Source organism: Ovis aries, chromosome 20, assembly GCF_016772045.2.
Source record: "Ovis aries strain OAR_USU_Benz2616 breed Rambouillet chromosome 20, ARS-UI_Ramb_v3.0, whole genome shotgun sequence".
Classification (NCBI taxonomy): Eukaryota; Metazoa; Chordata; class Mammalia; order Artiodactyla; family Bovidae; genus Ovis; species Ovis aries.
This window is the reverse complement of record NC_056073.1, coordinates 6,354,121-6,380,268: the sequence shown is the minus strand read 5'-3', so window position 1 is coordinate 6,380,268 and position 26,148 is coordinate 6,354,121. Positions and strand designations below refer to the sequence as shown.

Below are 26,148 nucleotides of genomic sequence, written 5' to 3'. Positions count from 1 at the left end.
TAGGCTCTAGGTCCACCCATGTTGCCATAAATGACATTATTTAATTATTTTATATGGCTTAGTAGTATTCCACATATATATGTGTATATGTGTATATATGTGTATGTGTGTATATATGTATATATGTGTATATATGTATGTGTATATGTATATGTATGTATATATATGTGTGTGTATATATATGTAGTTGTGTATACATATATATATGTGTATACACACATCGCATCTTTTTTATCCACTCATCTGTTGATGAACATTTAGGTTATTTCCATGTCTTGTCTATTGTAAATAATGCAGCTATGAACATAGGGGCTCAAGTATCTTTTTGAATTAGTTTTGTCTGGATAGATGTCCAGGAGTGGAATTGCTGGATCCTATGACAACTCTGTTTTTGTTTTTTTTTTTGAGGAACCTTTACAATATTTTCCATAATGGCTTTACCAATTTACATTCCCACCAACAATTGTTGACACCAATGCAGTTATCTCCTAGTAGGTGAACATATAACACCATCTCATTTAGAGCAGACTCTCTGCCTGAGATAAATGCTTTCTGGTTATCGTTACTTAGAAAAAATTAATTTCCATTAACAGTCATCATCATTTCTGATTGTATTCCTCATGTCTGGTGAATTCAGCTACTCGGATCCACAGCCAGTCCACAACTTCTCTCTCTACAAGTTTAAATGTGAAAGTCAGGCTGGGAATGAGATATAACCGACCTGCCAGTCTTCACATCACCTGCTACATGCGGTTCTAGGCCTATTTCATTCTTAACTTGAGGGTCAATTGATTTCCAAGAACATGATTAAATATGCATTTGGTTCTGACCTTTCAGATCCATTTGTTATTAACACAACTGGAGAGCTAATCAGTCACTACTTGTTCATAAAACACATACTAGGCAAATTCTTTTCCTGGTTCTTATTCCTTCTCTTTGCAGATTTTTGATAAATACTTGAGTTGGCAAGATAACAATTCTGCTGGCAAGGTGACCGTCTAGGATCGATTTGCTGCTGTGGTGTATAGAAGATTTTGTGTTCATTTTATTTTTAATTCCAGAACCTCCATTCTTGTCTCAAGTTCTAATTTTATGGGACAAGTGTCTCATTTCTTTATTCTCCAGAGGAGAACACAGAAAAGAGAAAAATAAGTTATTTGTCCATGGAAGCCACTCTCATTTTTTTGTTTGATTCAAGGGTAAAAATGGACTTATCAATAGGAATGGGCCCACTCTGTTCCTTGCAAGCAATTTCCCATAAATATTATTTATCAAAATCAGACTTTGATAAATCTTGGATTGCAGTATTCAAGGTTGTAACCTTATAGAAGTACTTGGTATCTGTCTATTTGTAACTACTGATGAAAGAAGATTCATATGCTTTGACTGACAACTGGTTGGAGGTCCAGGTCACCTCATATGATTACCTGAGTAGATCCCTATTTTGCCCAGGCATCCAGGTGGGCAAGGAGAAATAGAAAGAAACATATCTGACCACCAGATTGGCAGCAGTGAACCCTATCAACGTGACCTTTCTGTGTTGAAAGCCTACAGCCTGTGCTGAGGAAATAAAATTAAAATAAATATTTTTTACCAACCCGAGTCCTCCTCACAAAGGTAGTAGAGAAGAAAAAGCACTTTTATTATTGACTAAGCATTCAACCAGAATATGATGTCTATGACAGGCACCAAAAGGTCACAAAGACGGAAGGCATCTCACCCTTCATATAGCCAAGTAGGTTTAACCCATTATATATATGTTCTCAAGATAAACAATAATTCGATTTACCCTCAGACAAGAGGACTTGACAAATAGTGTTTATTCCGCTTAGCTCATTCTAAATCACCTGGTAATTGGGAGGACCACCTGTGTTAGTTCATTGACTTTATACAAAGGAGAAAGAAACTTCTATCTTTATGACAGGAACTATTTTTACAACTTTGGGCCAGGTGTCAACTAAAGTTAGACTCCCATCCTTCCTGAGAACCTAGGAGAAACTTAGAGATAAGCCTTCTTCTATCTCCTTTAGATGTTTACCTTTAAGGGAGATGGTTGTCAAGTCCTTGAGGCTTTTCTGAGTCTTAAAACTGATAAGATGCTCATCTAGGTTTCACAAGGATTTATCTCCATTTCCAAGAGGGGAGACAAGGTTTCTGAAACAAATGTGCGCTAAGAACAAGGGAGGGAAATTTCTTCCTTTACTTTCAGCAAGGGTAATTAAGCCTCTCAAACATTTTTATCTGTCCTTACACCTGGCTGATACAAAGTAGTACCAGAATCTGAGAGTCTGATTCTAAAGTAGCTGCTAAAGAGAAACAAGTCACATTGATTTTTCTTTCCTCGCGACTCAGTTGTAAATATTATAGGAGAGGTGAGGGTTTGACAGTTCGGGGGTTTTCCCTTCAAAGTCATTTCAATAGATTCATGTTGGGTTTTACGTTGTAATGAATCATGGTAAAAGGCTGAGCAGAAGTCAGAAAGTAGGAGGACTGACCTTCTTGTGGGCACTTGCTTTTCAAGATAAAACAAAATAATAGAATCAGGGTTAATAACTATTCAGGGCTCAGGTCACCAGATATTAAATTTTTTTGACTCCAAATTCAACATTGTCGTTCCTAGAATCCGTTAGACCTGCATTCTCCACCTACCATCCTATCCACATAGGACCTTAGCTGCTGAATATTTTGTCACTTCTGTCTTATGGATAATAAATTCTGATGCTAGATCTTGTATTTTTACACCAACTTCGGTAGTTATGTAAATGTCCAAAATACATTTTAAATTTTTCAGAAAAAATTAATGTGTAACTGTTAATAAATTATTAGATACATTTTATGGAGATGACAGTTTGCTTTGTATACCTGAAGTCTGGCTTCATCTTTACAAGAAGACATGTGTACATCATTCTCTTTCATTTGACAGATAAGATTGTTCAGAGTTGGTTATATATTGAAAGGGAAGGAAAAATCAATTTACACAGCACATTCTTTAAGAAAGTGCTTTCTGTCCCACTGGCTTAAAGTTTCACAACACTGCATCACTTATTACCTAAAGTTAACTTTAAACAAAACCAATTTTGGAATGTGGCTCTTTTCAAAATTGCAATTTTCTAAATATCTTATGGTCTTTCTTGTACATATTTTTTTATCCAAAATAACTTTGTTGTTCAGCTGGTGACAGGATATAATACTGAGACTTCATTACTGGGAACTAGCCTGAAAATAATAACTTATTTATTTTATTAATGATTTACATATTTCTTAAATGTAGACATTTGTTTTTCCTGAGTAATTCAACTCCTTACCTATATTGAGATTGGCAAAGAAAATAGAAAAGTCACAAAAGGTATAAAATCTTGACTCAACCTGTCATAACATCATGTCATTTCAAACCAACTGCTGAATGGTGATGGTAAACACAACTTTGACCTTTCTGTGGGTTCAGAGGAGATAAGGAATGGTGCTCAGTTTGCCAGCCTGGTGTCAGGGCATGAGATGCCTAGTCCTCTGCCATCTGATCTAATTATTTCTATAATTATAACATCTTACATTTGAAAGAGAATTGAGGGGGCCTTTCGTCCAATATTTAATTGAATTTTATAATTTCATATATCCTTAAATTCTCTGTTGAAACTCTTCTGGGGCAGAGTTTACCATTTACAAGTCAAATATATTATCTCCTTTAATATGGATGAAACAAACTAATGACTATATGACCAACAAAAACAAACAGGAAACATTGAACAAATAAGTATTTAATTACTAATACTGTGTTCTTGGGCGTGGTATTTAATCTTTTAGAGCCTCAATTTCATTCTCTGTAAAGTTAGATCAAAGGATTATGGTGAAGATTTATATTCATGTGTGTAAAGTGCTTAGTATATAAAATACATAGCCCTTCATAAGAGTTAGTCAAAGATGATGATTTCTTTAAATATCTCATAAAAGTCGCTACCAAATGTTGCTGCTGTTGTGCTTAGTCGCTCAGTCATGTCCAACTCTTTGTGACCCCATAGACTGAAGCCCGCCAGACTCCTCTGCCCATGGGATTCTCCAGGCAAGAATACTAGAGTGGGTAGCGTATCCCTTCTCCAGGGGAACTTCCAGACCTAGGAATCGAACCAGGGTCTCCTGCATTGTAGGCGGATTCTTTACCATTTGAGCTACCCAGGAAGCCCACCAAATGTTGCTACTCTCAGGCAAATAAAAAGCACACTCATTTTTATTTGTTAGAAGGAAAAAGGAGGCAATGTCATTGAGGCATTTTCCTCTTTTCATTCTAAAACGTCAGAGAATTCAAATGTTGAAAACTACAACTCATTTATTTCATGACTATTGATTTTCTGTGGCCAGAACAAATTAGTGCAGGAGTGCAGCTACCTCTTGTTTTTAGCAACTTTTCCTCCACCTCCTCCTAATCTGGCAAAGGAAGGCTCTCCTCCGTGACTCAGGGCATGTCCTGTTTCTCTGTCTGGCTCAGCCACTTGGCTTTGCTACGTGCAGTTTTCCTGTCTGCTTCCCTCATGCCTTGCGCATCCCCCATACCCCAGTGGAGCGGCTCTGAGCCACAGCTCTCTCAGACCATGGCTTCTCCACCCCTTGGTCTGGCTCAGGACAAAAAAACCAACCAACAGAACAAACAAATAAAAGCACTGAACTTATTTGTAAAACAGAAACAGAGTCACAGATGTGGAAAACAAGCCTGTGGTTACTGGGGGGAAATGGGGCAGAGGGAGGGATAAATTGGAAGGTTGGTATTGACGTATAAACACTTCTATATATAAAGTAATCAATGAGGTCCTACTACAGCACAGAGAACTGTATTCCTTTGCCTATGATAGATACACACTGCTGCTGCTGCTGCTGCTAAGTTGCTTCCGTCGTGTCTGACTCTGCGACCCCATAGACGGCAGCCCACCAGGCTCCCCTGTCCCTGGGATTCTCCAGGCAAGAACACTGGAGTGGGGTGCCATTTCCCTCTCCAATGCATGAAAGTGAAAAGTGAAAGTGAAGTTGCTCAGTCGCGTCTGACTCCCAGCAATCCCATGGACTGCAGCCCACCAGGCTCCTCCATCCATGCGATTTTCCAGGCAAGAGTACTGGAGTGGGGTGCCATTGCCTTCTCCTAGATACACACTACTATGTATAAAATAGGTAACTAATAAGGGCCTACTGTGTAGCACAGGTAACTATACCCAGCATTCTATAATGACCTATATGGGAAAAGAATCTAAATAAGAATAGATGAATATAAATGTGTAACTGAATCACTTTGCTGTGCACGTGAAACTAATATGGCATTGTAAATCAACCATACTCCCACCTCCCCGCCCCCCCAAAAAATCAAACAAAAACAACAAAACACAAAACAGAGAGTTGCCTGTAGAAGAGAAACTGACCTCCCTCAATTTCTGCTAGCTTTTTTGGAATGTTCCGTTGATAGCCATGCATTGGCACCTGCAAATATATAGTTATGGTCTTTCCTTTCAACGTCATTTATCACATTGCTCTATTAGAGTACAGTTTTAGAACTAAATTTCTCTTTTGTCCTCCTCTCTGATATTTCCTTTTATACTTCTTTCTAGACTGGTATAATCTACTAATACTGATCTCCACTCAGTTAAGTTTACCTTATCTGTTCCAGACCAAGTAATCTTATCAAACAGAGATCAAAGGATAAAGAAATCAGTGGAACCACCCCCATACTCCATAGCAGCCTTGGGAAGCCAATGGAATTAATATGTGAAAAAAAGGCAAGAGGTTCATTTGCTGCCTCCTGCTTTTTTAATGTCCCATTTTGAAAATCCAATCCCAATTCACTTTACCTTCTCTGTGATTTAGAGGCTACATTTTAGGGAATGATGCATTAACACTAAAGAAAAAGTTAGCAGCAGCCAAGTCATTGAAGGATGAGGGTTGTGAGTGGAATGTGGCAGGGCTGTTCCTCAAGGTGGCACCAGCCCCTCAAAGCCATTGTCACCCCTTGCAGGAGGTCAGAACTGCGGTGCTAACCTCTGGAGAGACCTGGGTCTGATTTGAAGGTACCGCTGGGTGTCTTTATCCTACCATTAATTGTATAACAACAACAACAACAAAAACAGCTACCAAGAAAAACAACAAACAGAAACTTCCTACTTCAAATCATTTTTATATGAAATGCTATACCTGAATATGAATGAGCATGTTTTTTAAAATTCTGTCTCCAGATTGGAAAAGAAGTAAAACTCTCACTGTTTGCAGATGACATGCTCCTCTACATAGAAAACCCTAAAGACTCCACCAGAAAATTACTAGAGCTAATCAATGAATATAGTAAAGTTGCAGGATATAAAATCAACACACAGAAATCCCTTGCATTCCTATACTAATAATGAGAAAATAGAAAGAGAAATTAAGGAAACAATTCCATTCACCATTGCATCAAAAAGAATAAAATACTTAGGAATATATCTACCTAAAGAAACTAAAGACCTATATATAAAAAACTGTAAAACACTGGTGAAAGAAATCAAAGAGGACACTAATGGAGAAATATACCATGTTCATGGATTGGAGAATCAATATAGTGAAAATGAGTATACTACCCAAAGCAATCTACAGATTCAGTGCAATCCCTATCAAGCTACCAACGGTATTTTTCACAGAGCTAGAACAAATAATTTCACGATTTGTATGGAAATACAAAAAACCTCGAATAGCCAAAGTAATCTTGAGAAAGAAGAATGGAAGTGGTGGAATCAACCTGCCTGACTTCAGGCTCTACTACAAAGCCACAGTCATCAAGACAGTATGGTACTGGCACAAAGACAGAAATATAGATCAATGGAACAAAATAGAAAGCTCAGAGATAAATCCATGCACCTGCAGACACCTTATCTTTGACAAAGGAGGCAAGAATATACAATGGATTAAAGCCAATCTCTTTAACAAGTGGTGCTGGGAAAACTGGTCAACCACTTGTAAAAGACTGAAACTAGAACACTTTCTAACAGCATACACAAAAATAAACTCAAAATGGATTAAAGATCTAAACGTAAGACCAGAAACTATAAAACTCCTAGAGGAGAACATAGGCAAAACACTCTCTGACATACATCACAACAGGATCCTCTATGACCCACCTCCCACAATACTGGAAATAAAAACAAAAATAAACAAATGGGACCTAATTAAAATTAAAAGCTTCTGCACAACAAAGGAAACTACAAGCATGGTGAAAAGACAGCCTTCAGAATGGGAGAAAATAATAACAAATGAAGCAACTGACAAACAGCTAATCTCAAAAATATACAAGCAACTCCTGCAGCTCAATTCCAGAAAAATAAATGGCCCAATCAAAAAGTGGGCCAAAGAACTAAATAGACATTTCTCCAAAAAAACCATATAGATGGCTAACAAACACATGAAAAGATGCTCAACATCACTCATTATCAGAGAAATGCAAATCAAAACCACAATGAAGTACCATTTCATGCCAGTCAGAATGGCTGCAATCCAAAAGTCTACAAGCAATAAATGCTGGAGAGGGTGTGGAGAAAAAGGAACCCTCTTACACTATTGGTGCGAATGCAAACTAGTACAGCCACTATGGAGAAGAGTGTGGAGATTCCTTAAAAAACTGCAAATAGAACTGCCTTATGACCCAGCAATCCCACTGCTGGGCATACACACCAAGGAAACCAGAATTGAAAGAGACACATGTACCCCAGTGTTCATCACAGCACTGTTTATAATAGCCAGGACATGGAAGCAACCTAGATGTCCATCAGCAGATGAATGGATAAGAAAGCCGTGGTACATATACACAATGGAGTATTACTCAGCCATTAAAAAGAATACATTTGAATCAGTTCTAATGAGGTGGAAGAAACTGGTGCCTATTATACAGCGTGAAGTAAGCCAGAAAGAAAAACACCAATACAGTATACTAACACATATATATGGAATTTAGAAAGATGGTAACGATAACCCTGTATGCGAGACAGCAAAAGAGACACATATGTATAGAACAGACTTTTGGACTCTGTGAGAGAGGAGAGGGGGGATGATTTGGGAGAATGGCATTGAAACATGTATAGTATCATATATGAAGAGAGTCACCAGTCCAGGTTCGATGCATGATACTGGTTGCTTGGGGCTGTTGCACTGAGATGACCCAGAGGGATGGTACGGGGAGGGAGGAGGGAGGGGGTTCAGAATGGGGAACATGTGTATACCTGTGGTGGATTCATGTTGATGTATGGCAAAACCAATACTATATTGTAAAGTAATTAACCTCCAATTAAAATAAATAAATTTATATTAAAAAAATTCTGTCTCCATTAACCTGACTATTGTTTCCTCTTATTTTGCAGCAATGAAGATGGAGCAGAAGTGAACACTCAGGCTGGACTGAAGTTTTTGGAACGCTGGTGCTAATCACTTGCTAGATTTAACTTTTATCACTCTTTTTTTTCAGTCTTAGTGTTTTCCTTATGAGCTGCAGTGAAACTAAAAAAGTTCCCTGCAGGCATATAACATGGCAGTAGTCACTAACACCCCGCTTAGAAGAGATTTACCTACAGTTTCTCCCACCACTGTTAGAGCCTTGAATGCCTTCTATTAAGCTGACAGCAATACTAACATGCCCCTCTGTTTAGCAGGCAAATAAAAAAGAAACATGGGGAAATATAAGGATGGGCCTGATCTTTTTTCAACTCCAGTTTTATTTTATGCATATGTTACTATCTGAATCAGATTAAATTTTCCTACTGCTTAATTATTTTTACATATTTAAAAAAAAGTGGCTTTTTGAAAAGGAGTCCCTGCCTGCTTTCAGGGCTTCATTGGGAAACTCTTGAAGATGTGAAAGCTGGTATTGACACAAAACGCGTGCTATTTTCCTGCCCTGTTTGGCTTCTGCGTTTCCTGGGATGTGCAGACAGTCAAGTGTAGGTCCTGTTGTTGAGCTGTTTCCTACATTACTGTTTCTCTGACTGTCACCAAGGGATTCTTGCAAAGGCTGCTTCAGAGTTAGTTTGTACCCATCATCTTGGGAGCAGCCGAGACTGGAAAGCAAACCACCCTGTTGCAGACAGTCCCAGGAGCCCCCCACTCTAGCATACCCAGTGCCCGCCGTATTGGCCACATTCCCTTTCTTTCCTAGCTGCCACCCCCAGCTTCCAGTTCTCACCTTCTCGAAGTGGTTGCCTTTGTCTTGTCTGCCCAGTTCGGGCAATACACCAATGAAGAATCCACCATGGTTCTGGACATCGAGCCCCTGGTAGCAGAGGACTCAGTAGACACTATGTACCCTCGTGCCCAACTCACGTTCTCCTTGGAGCCACTGCGCCCTCAGACCATTGCTCCATCACCCTGATCATCCTGCCCAGGGCAAAGCAAGGAGAGTTGCCACAGAACAGTTGTCCTCTTCATCCTCCACACACCATTTTGGATAGCTCCATTGTTGTATTGCAGCAATAAAGATTGAGCAGATGTGAGGAAAAACATCCTGTATTTCCAGGTGTCAACTGTATTTCCAGCTGGTGCCTGGAATTAGAAAGTCCTCATTATCTCCTTCATTAGTGGATGAGGAGAAGTGGAGCCCTAGTAATGCTTTCTGCTCATTTCTTCTCCCCCAAACACTACTTCTCTACCTGCTAGACTGTGTGAGGCATCATTTTAGATTATTGATCATCATCTCCAGTATTCACTGCATTCTGATCATGTGTATTTTATGTTTGTGAGAAGAGGCTCCAAAAGGTTAAACCAAGCTAGTAAATGCTAAAGACAGAACTAACACCAGATAATCAGGTTCTAAGATGGCCATTTATTCAATTGTTTGTCCATTCATCTTTGACTTTGAGAACAAAAGGTTGAGTCGATCACACTCCCTAGTTCATTGCTCTTATAAGTTTGGGCAAGACCCCTCTCCTGTGTACTTGTTGTTTGGACGATTGATTGATTAACTTTTCTAAGGATTTCTATCTTCTCTTTTCCTGCTATAGGCGCACATCCTTGTGTTTGATATATATTCTTTACTTATATATGTTTTGAAGATGTGCATTCTTTTTTGCTGCATATATATTTAATAAATGTAAATGATATTATAGTTTATATTTCGTTTCTTTTTTTTCCCCCCTTCACACTGTGGTGTGTAAGCTCTATCAACATTGCTCTATAAATACCTAGTGGATTGCTCTGTAAACACCTCAGCTACCTGAGGTGCCTTCTTCACATCTCAGCTACCCACCTGCCCCTGGGTGAGCTCTCAGACTGCCTCTCTCTACCCTCTACCAGTTGTAATGTCCAGGAAGTCCCCTACATGCGAACCTTCAAGCTGTGAACTTTCAAAGATGTGAATGTGCGTCTGGTTCCAGTAAATAGCCAGACCCTGTGCCATCAGCATCAGGTGTGAGTGAAACTGCAGCTTGTCCTGTCTCCTGTTGCTGAGGACCCTTCAGCTCTATCTCCCACCTCCTTTCTATCCTCTGGTCAGTAACCCTTCTTACCTATTCACTCAATGCCAGCCCCTGCATACCAGCTGCAGTCCTGTACTATTATACCTTTCAAGGTACTATACTGTAAGATTTAAAATGTTTTATTTATTTTTTAAAAATGTATTTTTGGATGAAAAGTGTTATAAACCTATTACATTACAGTACTATACAGCTGACTGTATTAGTTGGGCATCTAGGCTAATTTTGTTGAACTTATACACACAGTATTTATGAATACACTCTCAGAATGGAAATTGTTTATAGGTACGGGACTTATTGTATATTGTTTCTTGTAACCTCCTATGTATCTTTATGAGAATTTCTCTCAAATGTATATACACCCAGGTTTAGAATTATTTAATTTTAAGTCTGCATAATCAGATTAGATCTGCTTAATTGGACTGCATCCTTCCACATTACTATTCCTTTGAATGTATGCCCTCATTTTTATTACCACAACAATGTGTTAGGGCTCTTATGTCTCCAACTTCTCTGTACTTGAAGATCTGAACTATGAAAACTCAGGCTTTACCATCATCAAAGGCAATGCTTAAGACAGGAAGTTTGTTTGAACATGTTGTCCTATCCATGCTAAATTTGCCAATTCTCAGAAACTTCTAGACCCTCTAAATCAGTGCAGTTGTCCCTTAGGTATTTTTTCTTCATATCATTGATGAAAAGACCTTGAACTGAAGGATTATTTGACTGAGGTCACCAAGGTAGTGATGGATAAACCTAGCACCAGGCCTTTTGCTTTTGACTGAGGTCACCAAGGTAGTGATGGATAAACCTAGCACCGGGCCTTTTGCTTTCGCTGCTGTGTTACTTCTGCCAAAGCGAGCTGCATCTGAATGCCATTGTCCAATCTCAGCAATGTTATAGAGCAATGTTCAGTTTCTCAGCAAAGATCAGAGTGCTGAGAGCACAGACACAGGAGGGGCAAGTTGATCGTGTGGAGAACCAGGAAAAGAGCGTGCTTTTCAGATTGGTTGGTGATAGTGTCACTGCCCTGAGCAACTTGGGAGCACAGTGGATGCATGGAGGGAAGAAGGTAGCAGGGATAGATATGGACTAGGTGTGGAACAGACAGGTACTGAGGCTGTGTCTTTATTTGAGCTCCCTGGTGAGTAGATTTAAAGACAAGTATTTAGTGTGTGATGACTTTATCTTGGAGATGATCACAGTTCAGTTCAGTCACTCAGTCATGTCCGACTCCTTGCGACCCCATGAACCACAGCACGCCAGGCCTCCCTGTCCATCACCAACTCCTGGAGTCCACCCAAACCCATGTCCATTGAGTCAGTGATGCCATCCAACCATCTCATCCTCTGTCGTCCCCTTCTCCTCCAGCCCTCAATCTTTCCCAGCATCAGGGTCTTTTCAAATGAGTCAGCTCTCTGCACCAGGTGCCAAAGTATTGTTAGTCTCAGCTTCAACATCAGTCCCTCCAATGAACACCGAAGACTGATCTCCTTTAGGATGGACTGGTTGGATCTCATTGAAGTCCAAGGGACTCTTGAGAGTCTTCTCCAACACTACAGTTGAAAAGCATCAATTCTTTGGCTCTCAGCTTTCTTTATAGTCCAACTCTCACATCTATACATGACCACTGGAAAAACCATAGCCTTAACTAGATGGACCTTTGTTGGCAAAGTAATGTCTCTGCTTTTGAATATACTGTCTAGGTTGATCATAACTTTCCTTCCAAGGAGCAAGCCTCTTTTAATTTCATGGCTGCAATCACCATCCACAGCGATTTTAGAGCCCAGAAAAATAGTCTGACAATTTTTCCCCATCTATTTGCCATGAAGTGATGGGATTGGATGCTGTGATCTTTGTTTTCTGAATGTTGAACTTTAAGCCAACTTTTTCACTCTCTTCTTTCACTTTCATCAAGAGGCTCTTTAGTTCTTCTTCACTTTCTGCCATAAAGGTGGTATCTGCATATCTGAGGTTATTGATATTTCTCCCAGCAATCTTGATTCCAGCTTGTGCTTCCTCTAGCTCAGCATTCCTCATGATGTACTCTGCATAAAAGTTAAATAAGCAGGGTGACAATGTATAGCCTTGATGTGCTCCTTTTCCGATTTGGAACCAGTCTGTTGTTCCATGTCCAGTGATCACAGGCAACCCTGATAAAGGAATGAAGGAGTGAGCTAGAGAGGGGAGGGGCCAGTGAAGACTCATCCTAAGACCAGTGACTTCAATGGGTGACCAGAGCTCATCTTCCTGGCCATGCGTGGGTGGCTTCTAGGACACAGGTGGAATGTGTTCTCACAGTTAATTAAACTCAGGGTAAATTGGGGCAGTCATTCTAAAGCTGGACTATCAACCTTTACAGCCCTGATTTATTGATAAGGCTTTAAAATTAATTTTATATTGGAGTATAGATAATTTACAGTGTTCCATTAGTTTCAGGTATACAAAAAAGTGGTTCAGTTATACATACACATATATCTATTCTGTTTGGGGACTTCTCATGGTGTATTTCCAATCGGTTTCTATCTTCTTGTAAAATTTCAATTTGGAAAAAACGGGAAGTCCCTTGAATATTGCCTTTTATAGCCTCTGAAGTAACCTACAGGAAGAAAGAGTTCATGGAAACCTTAACTAATAAGGGGAATTCTCAGAATCTTATTTATTAGGCAAGCAGACAAGTCTGGAATTAGGTCTAGGAACAAAAATCTTAACTTTACTGCCTTATATTTTCATACTTGATAAAAACTATCTATTAGAAATTAAATAAGCTGTGTGAGAAAATCATTTGTTTTGTAAGAAAGGAAAGATTGTTTTGCTTACAGCAAGTCTGGAGGCCTTAGAATAATCAAATAGTAGTTAGGAATTATTTCTGAATTTGTTTAAAATATATATTACATTTTGGGGACTTTCCACATATTCCTGTGGTCTGTTGTAAAATTATATTTCCCTTATGTTTTAGAACAGATTATTCTCAATATGTTTGACTAGAAAGACTTTTTGTTTACTATTTTAATGAACATGCTTTAATTTTTTCTCATAAAGGTTTTCTAATGGATTTATTTGGAATTATTCAATAATATCCCTTCAGCACCTGAGTCTAGACTTTCCTTAAGTGAAGACCCTGAGAATAAATTTTTAAAACATGAAACTATACAATAGTCAGAGGAAGCTTAGTAAATAATGTTAAAAAAAAATAACATTTTCCAGAGGGCTACAGATGGTGACTCAGACCCTGATTAGAATCTCTAAGATGAAAATAGTGAAAAAACCAAAGCAACAGAAAGAAAGAAATCTCTGTGCAATATTTAGCTGAAAGCATGCTTTGCGGCAGTACTGACAGGGGCAAAATGTTGGATAACAATGGGCAGCAGACTGAAATCCATGTCCTGGTCATGTTCTCCCTGCTCACCAGGCTCCCTTCAGATCACAACTTGAGCTTGAACCATATCCTAGGCTCCGATCTGACTTCCCCGAGGGGCTGATCCCTTAACTCTATCAACCCTAATTTTAGAAAATTTGCCATATTCAGCTCTCTGATGCAGCTGTGATCTCAGGCTCCAGGACCAACCTACATAGCAAAGGGGATAGGAGAGATTTGACCTTAGACCTGAGCTATTGTGGTTATGAATTGAATGATAAGCTATGGTGAAGGTGACCTGTGCTTTTTCACTCTGTCTCAGTGGTAGATAATAATATGGGGAGAAACAGTGAAAAGTGCTCTTAATTAAAAATGCACTTGACTTTCTGGAAAAAGGCCCAGAAAACTTTTCAGCTTCTATTGACTGGCTGCATGAGAGGTGTGCTTCCTGTAGAGACTTAAATGGAGCAGAATATATGAAGCTGAGGTTACCTGTCAGCTGTGAAATCCAGAGTCCCTTTTGTTTTATAAGATAATTTTGGGGGGCTTATTACAAATAAGTCATGTCAGGCCATTTCCTAAGTAGTAAGTGCTTCATCTCTACAATTAATAGGAAACATAAAAGGAAATCTGCAACTGACTGAACAGTCCTTTCAGCTTGTATCCTATTTCCACGTAAGCCTGGAGCCAGAATTTAACTAAGAAGATGTGCTTTGTACACCTGATAAGGTTCTGCTTTGTTGAACTGCCCTGTGGAGCAAGTTTCAGATACTTCCTATGAAGAGAGTGTCCTTGGCTGTCAGGACCAGTCCACACACAGCCTCAGTGAAGGTTTCCTTGGCAGACACTTCCCTGTCAGCTCCAGGCCCTGGGCTTTTGCGGTGTCACAGCCTGTTAGCACTGCCGCCAGATTCGGGGATGGGAGGGAGGTGCGCAAGGGAACAAAAGCAGATGGGGTGTTAAATCAGTCTTCCATTTAAATGTGGTCACAGTTCTCCAGTTTCTAAGTGTTTTCCATCTTACTGGGTTGGCCAAAAGGTTTATTCAGGTTTTGCTATAACATCCCAGTACATTCCAGCACATGCACACACACACACACGCACACACACACACACACAAACAGTTTCTCACATACCTCTATACACACACAAATAGACACACTCCTGTGCTTCATTACTAGCAGGCGAGTTATAAGCATTCCTTTATTTTCATTCTGATGGCTATAGAATAATCTCCACTCCCTTTTGAATATTTCAGTACAGACCAGTGAGTGCCAATAGGATGGTTTGTGTAAGCTTTCTTACAGATCCTAGGTGCAAGGGGCTGAGACAACTCCTCTCAGCCAGAATGGCAAACATTGAATGCCAGTCTTCCCAACTCGCATCCTCTATTCATGAAGAACCCTTTTGTAATCTTGGTCTTGAGGTACAGAGTCTAGGTTTGTATTCAGAATGACCCACACAGAGGTTCAGGTAGCCATAATCAAATGGCTATAGTTTATGCGCAAGAGGAAGCCTGTTAACTCTCCTGCCCTGATGTGTTGCAAATTGGCTCTTTGATATTCCTTTCCTCTGGGCTCTTCTTCCTCCTCCTTGAGGACTGTTCTCTGATTGTCTAAATCAACCCAAATCCGCAGTACTCCCTTTACCCCTGGGCAAATGGGGCTGATGCTCTGGAAACAACGTTAAGTGTCGCTGAGATTTGAAAATTTTTTTTTTAAGTCTGAACCCCTCTTTAGCTGCCTAAATGAGTCAGAGTCAACAGCACCACCAAAATGAAGCATCCTGGGCTTGGATAAGAAACTTCATGGGCCCCGCCTAGACCCTGTATCTCCACTTCAGAGGCTCTCAGGCCTCTACATTGTGCTTGAGGCAGCTAGGTCCTCTAAGATGCATAGAGATGCATGCTGGAGGGTTGTCCCAATTCCCAGTTTTAGGAAATTGATCTGGTGAGTGGATCATCCTGGCTTCCTTACATGTCATTTCTTTCTCAGAATCATGTAAGATCAGGTTGACTCAAATTGCTTATACAGGCAGAGACTCCACAAAACATAGTCTTCCTGAAATGTTGGTGCCTTTGTGTCCTATGCATCTTTCCTTCCTCCAAATTTCCAAGCCACTATTTTTCCCTGCAGAAAAGAAATACTCTCTTCCCAACATTTTGCTTCTAAAATGAAAACTTATTTGTCCTAATTCTTGGTGCCATTTGGAGCCCACTGTCATCGATAGTGTAAGATGGGACCTAATTCTTATTCAAGAGATTTAAGAGGAAATCTGCCTTCTAGTAAGAATTTCTTAGCTCTCAGAAAGACACACAATAGGTGAGTGAAGTCAGCAAAATGGCAGAGTGGTGAAGCCAAAACCTGACCTCTGTGCACTGGTGCTGAATTGCAGCTTAAGAGAGTTCTGGGTGAAGTAGAAAAGAATAGCTCGATTCCAGGTGCCAAACAGGGAGTTCAGGAAGCTAGTGCTTAAAAGACTTCAACTCCTTGATGGATTTCAGGGAAATATTTATAAAGACAGAATGAGGGAGGGGGTTTGTGGGATGTGTGGTCAGCTTGTAGACATCCTTCTGATTGGTGGTGAGGTAACTGAGAATCAATACCATCAAGCTTCTGTTTCCAACCAGTCTGGGATCTAAGTGCTTGTGGGCAGCACGCAGTTAGCGTCTCCTACCAGGTGGGGGTTTCAGTATCTGCAAAACAGCTCATAAGACATGCTCAGAATATTATATATAGTCCTGGAAGAAGAACTAAAGGTCCTAGACTTTGTTTAATGGCTAAAGTAATCATTATTTTGTTTTGCTTGACTGTTTTCCTTTCTATCTGCATTTTCTCACTTCTGGTTACATTTATTCTTTGATTAAAATTTTTCTACAGACAAAAGGCAGGCAGAGGATGTGGGTGAGGGGTGGGAAGGCCTTGTAGGCTCCCTCTTGGTTACAGTAGGAAGTCCCATTCCCTCCTTCCTCCCACGGAGACACTAATTCAGTAACAATGCAGGGACCTGTTCTTTTTGTGAGAGAATCAGAATCCAGTTAAGAATCAAGCACAGATTCAGGTGCATCAAAGCCAGTAGGAGAATTCATGGCACTGCCTTACAACAATTCCTAGCCCTGTCATGTGGCCATATGGTTGAGAGGAAAACTCTCAACTCCTGGAGAAGGAGAGAAAAGACTGGACCTGTAGCCCACCGTGCTGACTTTTGGGGAACTATCCAAAGAACTGATTTCTTTCTCGACTCATAATGTATGGGAATGTATGGGAATGTATGGGAACTGGCATAATCTAGATGCCCGGGTGCTGCTGAGAATGAAACAACAGCTGAGTGGTGTGCTTCTGCTTCACAATCTGCAATCCACCCACTCTAAGTTTATCACCCGTATAATTACCCATCAATATACAACTGTTACCAAAAGGGGGGTCCAGCTGCTGTCTGATCAAAAGCCAAAAAAAGCAAAGTTGGTGGAAAGAAAGTTTGCTTTATTTTGGAGACCAGGAACCAGGGCTGTGGAAACAGGGAACTCTTATCCAAAGGCTGAATCCCCCCACTGACAATCATAAGCAAGAGCTTTTATAGGTGGAGGGAGTGGGCTACATGCAGAAACAGTGTATTAGCTCAAACAATCATCTTGAAGTTGATCATGAGATGGTCTAATAAGAATCATGCTTGAGTAGAGTTGACCTTCAGTTCCAGGGTCAGTATATTCCCATTTCTTTGAGACCAACTCTTGGAATTGTGGTGGCTTATGTCACAGACATGTTGGCATAAGTCCTTTTGGAAGTCACCAGTAGCCCCATCATAGAGCCTGTAGACTCCAGGACTGGGTCCTCTTAGGCCAAACAACTAACAGGGAGGAAGCACAGCCCACCCATCACCTGACTGTTGGACTGAAGATTTGCTGGGCAAGGCCTTGCCCACCAGAGCAAGGCCCAGTTATCTCCACATCCGGTACTTCCCATGAGAAAGCTTGCACAAGCCTTTTATCCTTGTTCATCAGAGGGCGGTCAGAAAGAGTAAGAACTATAATCCCACAGTCTCCAGAAGGAAAACTACAATCACAGAAAACTAACCAAACAGATCACATGGGTCACAGCCCTGTGTAACTCAATGAAGCTATGAGCCAGGTCATGCAGAGCCACCCAAGATGGAAGGGTCATGGTGGAGAGTTCTGACAAAATATGGTCCACTGGAGAAGAAAATGGCAAACCACTTCAGTATTCTTGCCTGAAGAATCCCATGAACAGTCTGAAAAGGCAACAAGATATGACACTGAAAGATGAGCCCCCCCCCCTCCGGTTGGTAGGTGTCCAATATCCTACTGAGAAAGAGTAGGGAAATAGCTCCAGAAAGAAACAAAAGGCTAGGCCAAAGTGGAAATGATGCTCATTTGTGGATGTGTCTGGTGGTGAAAGTCTGATGCTGTAAGGAACAATATTGCATAGGAACCTGGAATGTTAGGTCCATGAATCAAGGTAAATTGGACATGGTCAAGCAGGAGATGGTAAGAGTGAACACTGACATTTTCGGAATCAGTGAAATAAAATGGGTGTGAATGGGTGAATTTAATTCAGATGACCATTAGATATACAACTGTGGGCAAGAATCCCAAGAAAGAAATGGTATAGGCCTCATTGCCAACAAAAGAATCATAAATGCACTACTTGGGTGCAATCTCAAAAAACGACAAAATGATCTTGATTCATTTCCAAACCATTCAATAGCACTGTAATCCAAGTCTACGCCCCAGCCAATAATGCCAAAGAAAAGAAAATGGAGACCTAAGAAAGGCTGTCTTTTTCATTAGGGGGAATTAGAATGCAAAAGTAGGAAGACAAGAGATACCTGGAATAACAGGCAAGTTTGGCCTTGGAGTACAAAATGAAGCAGGGCAAAAGCTAACAGATTTTTGCCAAGAGAATACACTGGTCATAGCAAACCCCCTCTTCCAACAACTCAAGAGATGACTCTATGCATGGACATCACCAGATGGTCATAACCAAAATCAGATTGATTATATATCTTTTGCATAGGGAGATGGAGAAACACAATACAGTTAGCAAAAATAAGACCTGAGCTGACTGTAGTTCAGATCATTGACTCTTTATTGCAAAATTCAGGCTTAAATTGAAGAAAATAGGGAAAACCACTAGACATTTCAGATATAACCTGAATCAAATCCCTTATGATTATACAGTGGAAGTGATAAATAAATTCAAGGGATTAGATTTGGTAGACAGAGTATCTGAAGAATTATGAATGGAAGTTAGTAACACTGTACAGGAAGTAGTGACCAAAACCACCTCCATGAAAAAGAAATATAAGAAGGCAAAGTAGTTGTCTGAGGAGGCCTTAGAAATAGCTAGGAAAAGAAGAGAAGCAAAAGGCAAAGGAGAAAGGGAACGATAAACCCAGATGAATGCAGAGTTCCGGAGAATAGCAAGGACAGGTGAGAAAGCCTTCTTAACTGAAAAATGCAAAAAAAAAAAAAAAAAAAAAAAGGAAAAAAATAGAATGGGAAAAACTAGACATCTCTTCAAGAAAATTGGAGATGCCAAGGGAACATTTCATGCAAAGATGTGCACAATAAAGGATGGAAATAGCAAAGACTTAACAGAAGTGGAAGAGATTAAAAAGAGGTAGGAAGAATACACAGAAGAACTCTGTTGAAAAGATCATCATGACCTAGATAACCATGATGGTGTAGTCATTCCCTACAGACAGAAAATCCTGGAGTGTGAAGTCAGGTAAGCCTTAGGAAGCATTACTATGAATAATGTTAGTGGAGGTGATGGAATTCCAGCTGAGTTATTTCAAATCCCTAAAGATTTTGCTGTTAAAGTGCTACACTCAGTATGTCAGCAAATTTGGGAAACTCCTAGTGGCCACAGACTGGGACAGGTCAGTTTTTATTCCAGTACCAAACAATTTTCAAACTAGTGCACAATTTCTCTCATGTCACATGCTAGCAAAGTAATGCTCAAAATCCTTCAAGCTAGGCTCAATAGTATGTGAACTAAGAAATTCCAAATGTACAAGCTAGATTTGGAAAAGTCAGAGGGTTCCTGGGGTCCAGCCCCAGAGATCAAATTGCCAACATCTGTTGGATCATAGAAAAAGCAAGGGAATTCCAAAAAGTATCTCTTCTGTTTCATGGACTACTCTAAAGCCTTTCACTGTGTGGATCAAAACAAACTTTAGAAAATTCTTAAAGATATGAGAATACCACCTTACCTGTCTCCTGAGAAGTCTGTATACAGGTCAAGAAGCAGCAGTTAAACCAGACATGGAACAACTGACTGGTTCAAAACTGGGAAAGGAGTGCATTAAGGATGTATATTGTCACCCTGTTTAACTTTTATGCAGAGCACATCATGTGGAATGCTGGGCTGGATGACTCACAAGCTGGAATCAGTATTACTGGGAGAAATATCAATAACCTCAGATGTGCTGAGGTTATGAAGTTGTGCTGTGCTAGGTCGCTTCAATCGTGTCTGACTCTTTGTGACCCTATGGACTATAGCCCTCTAGGCTCCTCTCTCCATGGGGTTTTCCAGGCAAGAATACTGGAGCGGGTTGCCGTTTCCTTCTCCAGGGGATCTTCCAGACCCAGGGATCAAACCTGCATCTCTTATGTTTCCTGCATTGGCATGCAGGTTCTTTACTACTAGTGCCATGTGGGAAGTCCCGTGGCAGAAAAACAAAGAGGAACTAAAGAGCCTCTTATGAGGGTATAAGAGAAGAATAAAGACGCTGGCTTAAAACTCAACATTCATGTGACAGCCAGAGCCAGAAGGCAACAGGCTGCTACAATCTCAGCCGCAGAGGCTAGCATCCTCCACCAAACTGTGAGCAGGGTCCCAGTTGCTAACCACGTTTTCCTGGGATCCTGGACAGTTGACATCTGCCTGGAGCATTGCAGCCTGAGATCAGCTACCTGAGGAGACACACAGTAAACCGGAGACAGTGCTCTCATGGTGCACCCAGGAAACCACAGGCCAGGACTGGGGAGGTGATTAAGATACATGGTCCACCTGGGACAGTGCACTTACCAAGGACCTGGTCACCTGAGCTATTTGGACCTGGGAAGGGCACAAAACGCACACTCAGCTGAGTATGTGCCCTTGCAGAGTACCCAAGAACCTGAGTGGCTTAGACCTGGGAAGTGCAGGAAACACAATGCCCGTCTTGGACAGTGCTCCTGCAGAGCACCCTGGAGCCTGAGCAGTGTAGACCTAGAAAGCACATGCCACCTTGAGCTGGGACAAACCCAGTGTGGTCCATACACAGTAAGCACTCCCCACACATGCCAGTGATGTTTGTTTGCAATGGCCCTCCCTCCCCACAACACAACTGAGCAAGTGAGCCAAAGTAAGTGACCACCTTCACCTGCTGATGTCAGGACGGAAATTAGACAATGAAGAGTTTGCAAAAAGAGGAAGCCAAAATAAACAAAGAAGAGGAACTGCTCTGGAAGTGACAGGTGCAACAGATTAAAACCTTGTAGTTAGCATTGACCAAATATTGGAGGTGGCCTATAGACCTTGAGAACAAGTACAAGCCGGAACAAGGAACTATCTGAAACTGAACTGACCCCACACTGTCCTCAACAGCTCCAGAGCAATTCCTAGATATATTTTTACTATTATCACTTTTTAATTTTTTAAAAATTTAAGTTCTTTATTACTTCTTTAATTTTAATTTTTATAACTTACTATTACCTTACAAAAAAGACCTTATTTATTATTTTTGTGATTGATTTTGTTTTGCATTTTTAATTTTATTTTGAGAGTCTAACCTCTACTCTAGATTTTTAATCTTTGCTTTTTGGTATTTGTTATCAATTTTGTACCTTTAAGAATCTAATCTCCAGTATCCATTTTCACTTAGGGGTGTGATTACTGGCTTGACTGCTCTCTCCCCTTTTGAATTTTCCTTTTCTCCTCCAGGTAACCTCTATCTTCTCCCTCCCTCTTCTCTTCTCTATGCAACTCTGTGAATCTCTCTGGGTGTTCCAGACTGTGGAGAGCACTTAAGAAATTGATTAATAGCTGGATTGCTTTATCTCCTTTTGACTCTCCTTCTTCTCCTCCTGGTCACCTCTCTCTCCCTCCTCCCTCTTCTCTTCTTCATGTAACTCTATGAACCTCTCTGGGTGTCCCTTACTGTGGATAACTGTTTCACCATTAACCTAGAAGTTTTATCATCTGTGCTGCATGGATGGAGAAGTCCTGAGGTTACTGTAAGAATAAGACTGAAAGTCAGAGGCAGGAGACTTAACTCCAAAACTTGAGAACATCAGAGAACTCCTGATTCCAGGAAACATTAATAGACAAGAGCTCACCCAAAAGCCTCCATGCCTACACTGAAACCAAGATCCACCCAAGAGCCAACAAGTTCCAGAGCAAGACATACCACACTAATTCTCCAGCAAAGCAGGAATACAGCCCTGAGCATTAAAAGACAGGCTGCCCAAAGCCATGCTAAAGCTATGGACGCCCAAAAACACACAACTGGATGCTTCGTTGCACTTCAAAGAGAAGAGATCCAGTTCCACTCACCAGAACACAGACACAAGCTCCCCTAGCCAGGAAACCTTGACAAGACACCTGTCCAACCCCACCCACAGGCAGCAGTCTCCACAATAATGAGGAACCATGAACTTACAGCTGACGGAAGGGCACCTCAGACACAGCAATCTAATCAAAATGAAAAGGCAGAGAAATATTCTGCAGATAAATGAACATGATAAATGCTCACCAAACCAAACAAAAAAGGAGGAGATAGGGAGTCTACCTGAAAAAGAATTCAGAATAATGATAGTACAGATGATCAAAAATCTTGAAAACAAGATGGAGTTACAAATAAATAAACTAGAGACAAAGATTGAGAAGATGCAAGAAATGTTTAACAAGGACCTAGAAAAAATAAAGAAGAGTCAATCAGTAATGAATAATGCAACAAATGAGATCAAAAGCACTCTGGAGGGAACTGACAGTAGAATAACTGAGGCAGAAGAGAGGATAAGTGAGGTGGAAGATAGAATGGTAGAAATAAATGAAGCAGAGAGGAAAAAAGAAAAAAGAATTAAAAGAAATAATGACAACCTCAGAGACCACTGGGACAATGTTAAACAGCCCAACATTCAAATCATAGTAGTCCCAGAAGAAGAAGACAGAAAGAAAGGGCATGAGAAAATACTTGAGGAGATAATAGTTTAAAACTTTCCTCAAATTGGGAGGGAAATAGTCACCCAAGTCCAAGAAACCCAGAGAGTTCCAAACAGGATAAACTCAAGGCAAAACACCCCAAGATACATATTAATCAAACTAACAAAGATCAAACGCAAAGAGCAAATATTAAAAGCAGCAAGGGAAAAGCAACAAATAACACACAAGGGGATTCCCATAAGGATAACAGCTGAACTTTCAATAGAAACTCTTCAAGCCAGAAGGGAATGGCAGGACATACTTAAAGTGATGAAAGAGGAAAACCTACAACCCAGATTACTGTACCCAGCAAGGATCTCATTCACATATGAAGGAGAAATCAAAAGCTTTACAGACAAGCAAAAGCTGAGAGAATTCAGCACCACCAAACAAGCTCTCCAACAAATGCTAAAGAATCTTCTCTAGACAGGAAACCCAGAAAAGGTTTATAAACTTGAACCCAAGCAACAAAGTAAATGACAATGGGATCATACTTATCAAAAATTACCTTAAATGTAAATGGGTTGAATGCCATAACCAAAAGACAAAGACTGGCTGAATGGATACAAAAACAAGACCCCTATATATGCTGTCTACAAGAGACCCACATCAAACCAAGGCTACATACAGACTGAAAATGAAAGGCTGGAAAAAAGATATTTCAGGCAAATGGAGACTAATACTCATATCAGATAAAATAGACTTTGAAATAAATACCACGGAAAGAGACAAAGAAGGACAGTACATAATGATCAAAGGATCAATCCAAGAAGATTAACAATTATACATATATATGCAGCCAACATAGGAGCACCTCAATATTAAAGGCAAATGCTAACAAGTATGAAAGGGGAAATTAACAGTAACTCAATAATAGTGGGAGACTTTAATCCCCTACTCACACCTGTGGATAGATCAACCAAATAGAAAATTAGCAAGGAAACACAAACTTTAAAGAATATGATAAACCAGTTAGACCTAATTGATACCTATAGTACATATCACTCCAAAACAATGAATTTCACCTTTTCTCAAGTGCACACAGAATATTCTCCAGGATAGATTACATCCTGGGCCATAAATCTAGCCTTGGTAAATTCAAAAAAATTGAAATCATTTCAAGCATCTTTTCTAATCAGGACTTCCCTGGTGGCTCAGAGGGTAAAGCGTCTATCTACGTTGCGGGAGACCCGGATTTGAGCCCTGAGTTGGGAAGATCCCCTGGAGAAGGAAATGGCAACCCACTCCAGTACTATTGCCTGGAAAATCCCATGGACAGAGGAGCCTGGTAGGCTACAGTCTATGGGGTCACAAAGAGTTGGACACGACTGAGCGACTTCACTTTTCCAATCACAATGCAGTAAGATTAGATGTCAACCACAGGAAAAATACTATTCAAAATACAAACACATGGAGGCTAAAAAACACGTTTCTGAAAAACCAACAAATAATGGAAGAAATCAAAAAGGAAATAAAAATGTACGTACAAACAAAAGAAAATGAAGTCACAACACCAAACCTATGGTATTCAGTAAAAGCAGTCTAAGGGGAGTCTTCACAGCAATACAGGCTTACCTCAAGAAACAAAAGAAAAATCAAATAAATAACCTAATTTTACACCTAAAGCAACTAGAAAAAAAAGAAATGAAGAACCCCCAGGTTAGTAAAAGGAAAGAAATCATAAAAATTAGGAGACTATAGCAAAAATCAACAAAATTAAAAGCTGATTCTTTGAGAAAGTAAAACAAATGACAAACCATTAGCCAGACTCATCAAGAAAAAAAAGGAGAATAAATGAAAATTAGAAATGAAAATGGAGACATCACCACAGACAAGGCAGAAATACAAAGGATCATAAGAGACTACTATCAGAAACTATATGCCAATAAAATAGACAACTTGGAAGAAATGGACGAATTCTTAGAAAAGTTTAACCTTCCAAAACTGAATCAGGAAGAAATAGAAAATCTTAAGAGGCCCATCACAAGCATGGAAATAGAAACTGTAATTAAAAATCTTCCAACAAACAAAAGCCCAGGACCAGGTGGCTTCACAGGTGAATTCTAACAAAAATTTAGAGAAGAGTTAACACCTATCCTACTCAAACTCTTCCAGAAAATTGCAGAGGAAGGTAAACTCCCAAACTCATTTTATGAGGTCACCATCACCCTAATACCAAAACTAGACAAAGATGCACCCCCAAAAGAAAACTACAGGCCAATATCACTGATGAATATAGATGCAAAAATCTTTAACAAAATTCTAGCAAACAGACTCCAAAAACATATTTAACAGATCATACATAACGACCAAATGGGCCATATCCCAGGGATGCAAGGATTCTTCAATATTTGCAAATCAATCAAGGTGATACATCACATTAACAAGTTGAAAGATAAAAACCATATGATTATCTCAATAGATGCAGAGAAAGCCTTTGAAAAAGTCAACACTCATTATGATAAAAACTCTCCAGAAAGCAGGCATAGAAGGAACATGCCTCAACATAATAAAAGTCATATATGACAAACCCACAGCAAACATTATCCTCAATGGCAAAAAATTGAAAGCATTTCCCCCAAAGCCAGGAACAAGACGAGCATGACCACTCTCACCACTACTATTCAACATAGTTTTGGAAGTTTTAGCCGCAGCAATCAGAGAAGAAAAAGAAATAAAAGGAATCCAGATTGGAAAAGAAGTAAAACTCTCACTGTTTGCAGATGACATGATCCCCTATGTAGAAAACCCTAAAGACACCATCAGAAAATTACTAGAGCTAATCAATGAATATAATAAAGTTGCAGGATATAAAATCAACACACAGAAATCCCTTGCATTCTTATACACTAACAATGAGAAAACAGAAAGAGAAATTAAGGAAACTATCCCATTCACCATTGTGATGAAAAAAATAAAATATAGGAATAAATCTACCTCCAGAAACAAAAGACCTATATATAGAAAACTATAAACACTGATGAAAGAAATCAAAGATGACACAGATAGATGGAGAAATATACCATGTTCATGGACTGGAAGAATCAATATAGTGAAAATGAGTATACTACCCAAAGCAATCTATAGATTTAATACAATCCCTATCAAGCTACCAATGGTATTTT

General features: G+C 39.9%; 1 protein-coding gene across 49 annotated transcripts in view; it reads left to right on the top strand.

Annotated features, from left to right (window-relative positions):
* The window catches only part of MLIP (muscular LMNA interacting protein), a 297,548-nt gene extending 287,453 nt beyond the window's left edge, over positions 1-10,095 (top strand). For 40 of the 49 annotated variants that reach the window (XM_060403073.1, XM_060403071.1, XM_060403067.1 and 37 more), the window contains one exon: positions 8,355-10,095. In XM_060403073.1, the coding sequence (XP_060259056.1) occupies positions 8,355-8,360 (6 nt within the window). In that variant the 3' untranslated portion in view covers positions 8,361-10,095. Of the gene's footprint in view, positions 1-4,841; positions 5,091-8,354 lie in introns of all 49 variants that reach the window. The other 9 variants (XM_060403032.1, XM_060403036.1, XM_060403027.1 and 6 more) reach the window with 1 other exon arrangement.
* The last annotated feature ends 16,053 nt before the right edge of the window (positions 10,096-26,148 follow it).